Source organism: Thamnophis elegans, chromosome 1 (genome assembly GCF_009769535.1).
Source record: "Thamnophis elegans isolate rThaEle1 chromosome 1, rThaEle1.pri, whole genome shotgun sequence".
Lineage (NCBI taxonomy): Eukaryota > Metazoa > Chordata > Lepidosauria > Squamata > Colubridae > Thamnophis > Thamnophis elegans.
This window is the reverse complement of record NC_045541.1, coordinates 165,279,259-165,286,436: the sequence shown is the minus strand read 5'-3', so window position 1 is coordinate 165,286,436 and position 7,178 is coordinate 165,279,259. Positions and strand designations below refer to the sequence as shown.

Genomic DNA, 7,178 nt, shown 5'->3' with positions numbered 1-7,178 from the left:
CGCTTCTCATCCATGAAGTTTCTTCATTTCAACACCTGAACTAAAGAAGCTTCTTGGATGAGAAGCAAAATATTTCCAAGAGGAAAAAACAAGAAAGCCCAGTTGCCTTTTGAAAAGCACCTTTGGGACAACTGGTGAGGTGGTACGTTGGTCTTTTTGTTTTCTTTTGGGCGTTTTAATCGTTTGCCCATAAGCTTCAAGAGGCAAGAAGAATAAACCTAGCGTGCACTTTGTACTTAAAGGTAGACTGCCTCTAAGCATGCAGGTTCCGCAGGTACATCATGACCAAGAGCCCACTTCCTCATAGGCTTGAGATCCCTAGATTAATGCAAGAGATATTTCTGGAGAACCTTCAGTTTCATCTACTTGTTTTTCGATGGATGTATTTTTCTTTCTGTATACACTGAGAGCATATGCACCAAAGACAAATTCCTTGTGTGTCCAATCACAGTTGGCCAATAAAATAAAGAATTCTATATAATTCTATAATTCCTGTTCGTTCCTCCGACTTTTTGCTAGAATAGACATCGCCTTACATTTCTTACTTTGGAGTGGAACGTGATACAATAAGGACGAAACCTCAATAAAATGAAAAAGAAAAGCAGCATCTTTTAAACCCGCTAAAAAGCGAAAGCCTCCGCTGCCAGGATAAAGATCTAATCCTGGCCTTTTAAATCGGTGGGCGGGGTTTGCGGAGAAACGTCACCGCCCGCTTGTAACCTACCACAGACTTCCTCCTTACACAGTATAGCGGGTGAGCGTCACCTGGTGGCCGAGGGACGGAAAGGCAGGATGAAGCTGATGCTTATTGGCTGTTGAGCCGCTGCGTGTCAGCGGGGTATATTTCCGTTTCGATAGCAGCAGAGCGGAAGTAGCAGGATGTTGGGGGATTTGCTGCTGTTCGGGTAAGGGGGAAAGAGAGAGAGAGAGAGATAGCTTGTTGCCAAGCAACCAGTTTTATTAAGCGGGGGGAGGCATAGCTGTTTCTCTGTTTGGTAAATTCGACTCTGCGTGACTGAGGAGTGCAAAGGTTGTGTAAATATGAGACAAGGGACAGCAGAATACCCCAACCTGCATTCTCCTAGGGAAACAGCTTTGGCTAAATTTCTTGTGTCTGCCCTGCCGCTCTTAAAAGTGGGGGGCGGGGGAATATGTTTGTAAAATCAAAGTAGCAATGTACAAAAAGAATGAATTGTGTTTGTGGTTATGTCAAAATATGTATGGAAATGACAAAGCCAGGAAGACCGCTCTGTGTCCAATGTTTTTAATGTGTATTTAATAAAAACTTTTTTTTAAAAAGTGCAAAAAAAGAGGTCAAGGAGTAATTGGAATGGGACATCAAGGAAAGGCATGGAGGAAGCAGTTATCCCTAACTTGTAGGCCGTTTCTTGCCCCTCCCTAGCTCAGAAATGTTAAGAATTAAAGTGGAAAAGGCCACAAGCTGTTGTATATTCTCACTTTTTTTCTTCTTCTTCTGCCACATAGGACTCTGTTGGTCAATGCCGGAGCAGTGTTAAATTTCAGGCTGTAAGTACTTGAAAAAGCAGGATTTGCTTTGTTGGGAAAATGCAGGCATTCCTATAATAGTAGGAATTGGAGTTTTTGTGCTTCCAACAAGAGGAGCGTTCTGGGAAAGCTTTTGATTCAAAGATTGCAACGTATGATTTTGGTCACAGAAAACACCTGGTCTCAAGGTTGTTAGATATGCTTTAGGAAAATTGGCAAAAACTCCTTTCTAGACAGCTGCTGTTCCTTAGAGACTAGTTTATTGAATGGAATTGATAGGACACAACGTTCTGCAAACCAGAGAGCCTCTTGTTAAAATGTCAACGATGCTCCTATGACTCCTCCCCAATCTGCTGACTAAACACATCCCACAGCCATGTTTTCTTTTCCAAAATATAAATGTAGTTGGCCATTGTCTTGATTTTTCAAAATACATGTTGTATTTGCCTCATTTTAAATGATAACCTGGGCAACTAAACTGGTGGGATAGCATAAAAACCCTGAGATTTCTTGTTAAATAGTAACTCAGTGCAACTTTACTTAGCTTTTCAGGATCAGCCATCACTGCCTAGATTCCAGTGTAAAGTGACTGACTTGCAATCAGAAGGTTCAATTATCTTTACTTCCAATTAGTGCACTTAGCAGTTTTACAAAAGACCTGAGAGCTATACCGTTCCTATGTTGTTAGGAGTATAAGAAATGTGTATCCAACCCAGATGTTCTGTTTACTACAGTGGCCAAATTAGTGGTTCTATAGGAATATCATAAACTGAATATTATAGCAGTGGGTGAACCAGCTGCAAGTGCTGTTTAAATCATGGAAATTTCCCTTAATTGTTGCAAGAAGATTCTTGTTGTATCCTGCCTAAATTGTATTCATCTGGTCCAGTATTTTTTTGAATGGCTAATCATTTCTGAAAATTCTTCAAGTGGGCCTTGAAACTTGATTTCTTTCTGGGATTCAGCAAATTGCTATAGTATTCCATCGTTACCTTGGTTAATAGCTGTCAGCAAATTTTCTTCTGTCATTGTCCATTTTAACATATTCCTGTTTGCCTTAAATTATGAAACACTACTGTGTTCTGGGATTATTGTTCCAGGAAGAAGAAAGAGAGTCAGATTTTTGGTGAAGAAGGAAGAACACCAACAACAGGTAAAGATTCTGGCTGAGGTCCTTGTACTGAAAGTTTTTTTTTAACTTGCTATGTGTCTCCAAAATAGTTGCAATTAATTTTTTTAGTTTTGTTTTGAGATATTGCATAGAAAATTATGAAATAGAAATAAAACATTCTAGACTATTTGTTACCATACACATATTGTAATTGTTTCATTTTAAAAGACAACTCTGTCTACTAAACTGGTAACATTGTTTAACAAATTAATTAAGAATTACATTTTTACATAGTAATGTAAAATTATGAAAAGGTAACTCCTTTTATATTTTCAGATTTAATAAACATTGTTTTTACTGGACCCCATTTCTCTGTGTTTGGACAGTGAAATCAAGGTTTTTGTGTAAATCATTGTTGCCCCTTCTTGGTGAGAATAGTATCAAATTTGCTGCAGTTAGTGCTTTACATACTGCATTTTTCATTCTGTGGTTTTATTTTAGCCTAATTGTATGTTTATTTAAAAGCATTTAGAACAGAATTAAGATGAGCCCCAGAATTTCTCAAGGCAGAGATGTTGATTTGTCAACAATTAACAACATTCATTATGAAGGCTGAGAAACTCAGGGCAAAACATGAGTTAAGCCATGGAAAATTAAAGTACATTGAATATAAACAATAAACTGAAAAAAACAGATTGATAGAAAGCAATTAGTGTTCTAATGATTTCTTCCTAGTATGTAATAAAAATACATGTACACAGTAATGTGTGTCAGATAAAATTTTCATCAAATACAAACCTAGAATTATTCAAGCTATGCTGAGTTGAATGTGTGAGATATTCTGCTGAGGTTCTATGAGTTTGACATCAGACAAATATATATCCACTCAGATACTGAACTTTCTCAGTTCTAGCCAGGATAAGCAGTCATGGGAGTTGCTATTCAACAATTTCTAGAGAATTGCCTATCCCGAACTCAAACCAAAGGATACATCATTAAGTGACTACCCTTTGGCCTGATAGCAACTTTCCTCTCCCCTCCCCTCCATGTTCTGTAAATATAGTATGGAGATTTCTGAGCCTTTCAGACCATAGGCATGAAGGAACGGGGAGATATTGAATCTAAGAAATAATTCCAATTGTTTAAGTCAGCCTGGAATCAGGTGGTACCTAAATTAATGACTGAATAAATTATTGCTAAGTGTACACTGAAAGAAGTGTGGATGAAACAAGGTATAGTTTTTGCCATGAATGCAATTTCATTTACTTCCCAACTTCTAGGTGATAATATCAGGGAGTTTCTGTTGAGCTTAAGATACTTTCGGATCTTCATCGCACTGTGGAATATTTTCATGATGTTTTGCATGATTGTGTAAGTAACCCCAACAAAGATGTTATGTTTTTTGTCTTCCTTACCTTGTCTTTTTAATGTTTGTTTTGCACAGTTATATAATATATGGTATTCTTCTAACTACTCCACAGTATCAGCACTTAAACATGAAAAGGTGGCAATCCTGAATTGATACTGCTGTAGTAATAAAATGGTTATAAAATGTGAGCTTCAATTATTCTAAGTTCACATTGATAATTTATTGTTTTCAGTGTTCCTTATATAATGATATTTTGTAATACGTTTCAATGGTTTAACTTATCGTACAGTATAAAAAGACAATATACAATCTTGGTTTGGCTTGCATGTTTATTATAAGAATAACTGATAAAAATTAGTCATTAACTTTCCTTTTGTTTTTCATTAGGCTGTTTGGATCTTAAACAACTTTGACTGAACTGACAACAAGACACGTTAACCTTTGGCAATTTGCAGATGACTTCCAACTGGAAATATAAAATACTCCTAAGTAAAAAAATTGACATCCTTGTAGTATTGAGTTCTGGCTTATTTTTACTACAAATATCAAAGGAACATTCACCATTCCCTCTTTTCCCCTGTTCTTATTTTTTCCCCTAGGTTTTGTTTCTGTTATTTGGTTAAAGAACAAATGAACTTTCAGCCCCGTGAAGGGGTACTTGGCTTATGGTTGCAGGCATGGCAACCATGGAGAACAGAGCTTTATGTGAAGATAGGAAGAAATGTTAGAAGAAATGTATGTTAAAATTTTGACACAAGTACAAAAATGGCATTGCAGTGCATGCTTTATCAGTCATTGGATTTAAATTTAGCCTTTAGCCCCACTAAAAGAAAAAAAAATAGTTTTTAGATAGGAGAACATGATAAAACAATTTTGTTTTTAATATAAATGAGGGAAAAAAGCTATAGTCCTCCTTGCCTTAAAGCAGTGTTTCTCAATCTTAGCAAATTTAAAGTGGGTGGGCTTCAGCTCCCAGCAAGGCTGGCTGAAGAATTCTGGGAATTCAAATCCCAGCAAGGATTACTGGGGAATTTGGGGAGTTGAAGTCCAGTCATCTTGCCAAGGTTGAGAAACATTGCTTTAAAGTAACACCATGCAGGTAGTCCTTCATTTATGATCACAATTGGTTCCCAAATTTCCATTGCTAAACAAGACAGTTAAGTGAGTTTTGCCCCATTTTACAAAATTTCTTGCCACATTGTTAGATGAATTGCTACAGTTGTTAGTAACACGGTTAAGTTAATTTGGTTCCCCATTGACTATGCTTGTCAGGTCACAAAAAGTGATCACATGACCCTGGGACACTTCAACCATTTTAAATGTGGTTGCCAAGTGTCCAAATTTTGAACATGTGACCACTGGGATGCTGGAATGGTCATGAGTGTGAAAAACCATAAGTGACCTTTTTCAGTGCCATTGTAATTTTGAATGGTCACTACATGAATGTTGTAAATCAAGGACTATCTATAGTATTTAAGAATTTGCATTCAACTCTTTGCTGACCAGAAAACAATTTACACTAAGTATTCCTGATCAGGAAAGAGTGATGCAGAAAATAAGTTGATGCCCAAAAGCAGTTTGAGTGGAAAGTTATGAACTGTGCAAGACGTGTTGTATGACACTCTGCCAAAGGAGAATAGCTGATTATATACCTTATTCTTGTAATAGTTAATTGGAATAGACCTACGTGGTTATGCAGCACAAATATCTGGGGGAATGTCAATATCTAAAGAAGTTTGGCCTGTAATGATCCTTAAAATAGGATATCCCTGGGAGGTGAATCTGTGAAATCATCTTTCTGTTGAAAGTCTGGAGATCTTATTATGTGTATGAAGAGATTATCTGAACATCTGGGCTCAAAGTTCTAATGAAATAAACATAATTGTATACTTTCTATACTGAGTCATTATTTTTTTTCTTTCAGCAGAAGGGGTTAGGGCAGACATAAGGAAACTAATCTCATGGAACTTTCTGAAAAAGTGAGTGGAAAAAATGTAGAGATAATGCAACATTGCTGGTTTACAAATAATAACTAATAATCAAAATAAATATTACATTTTACAGATGATAACACAGCATCAGCAGCTCAGCAAATGATTGTTTTCGTTTCCCTCCTGAATATTAAATGGTGGGATGAATGAGACATCCTTTCATACTAAGTAAATTGTTTCATCAGACTGGGGCCTGATTTTTGTTCCTGCCCTATCAGTCTCATGGGAAAGGTGAGGGCAGAGTTCACATTATCCTTTTGTAATTGCAATATGCAGCATTCAGAAATGGAGGAAAGTTGCTCTTAAAAATCAGCTGCGGCTAACTCTATTATTTGTATTCCTTTCATGATGTTTATATTCCTTTTAAGAACATCATTACTGACAGCATAAATTCAAATAAACATAGAAGGCTGGTGTCATGCTGCTCTCTGAATACGGATTTAAGCAATATACTTTGTTAATGGATTATCTTTCGGTTTCTATGGAAGTACTTAGAAAGCCGTTTGGTTAAGATGTCTATAGATATTCTCAATGATCCACATCATGGTTGTCCCAAAGATGCTTTTCAAAAGGAAATTAGACTTTATTTTCTCCTTGAAAGCATTTTGCTTCTTAGCTAAAAAGCAGAACTAAAAAAACTTCTTAGATGAGAAGCAAAACTTTTTCAAGGAAAAAACAAAGCTCAGCTGCCTTTTGAAAAACACTTTTGGGACAACCGTTGGTCAGAGTTAATCCAACATCTGATATTCATCTTGCAGACAAAAATTAGGAACCATTCTGATTATGGAAAGCAGGCCATATCAAGTTAAAAGTTTCGTTCAACAATGAAATTATCAATTTTGTGATCAAAACAGGGTTACTATTAAGACCTGAGTTCTTGTGAGTACTTTCTGCAGGTTTCTCATAAGATAGAAAAGTAAATGACAGTTAGTTGCTGGAATCAATAATTTCTACCATGGGTCCTGAAATCTTAAAAATTCATTGGAATTCAACTAATTTTACTAAAGAACTCATAATCACTGTTAATGCTATTCCTGAATTATTCCTAAACAAAAAAACAGATTAAAGCATTTGGTAAATACAATTTAATGTCAACCCCTATAGATTCAGGTTAGTAATCACCAGAGAGACAATCAGCATTAGAAAAACAACTCTCAGAGCAAAAGGGATTTGAAATGCAAGCAGAATATTAATTGCTTAA

The 7,178-nt window shown here is 36.2% G+C and overlaps 1 protein-coding gene across 1 annotated transcript; it reads left to right on the top strand.

The window, feature by feature from the left end:
• Nucleotides 1-830: 830 nt before the first annotated feature.
• Nucleotides 831-4,839, top strand: SMIM7 (small integral membrane protein 7). Its single transcript, XM_032238096.1, has 5 exons — nucleotides 831-905; nucleotides 1,486-1,527; nucleotides 2,607-2,659; nucleotides 3,898-3,988; nucleotides 4,374-4,839. Exons 1-5 carry the CDS (start codon nucleotides 880-882, stop codon nucleotides 4,387-4,389), a joined length of 228 nt encoding a protein of 75 aa, XP_032093987.1. The 5' UTR covers nucleotides 831-879; the 3' UTR covers nucleotides 4,390-4,839.
• The last annotated feature ends 2,339 nt before the right edge of the window (nucleotides 4,840-7,178 follow it).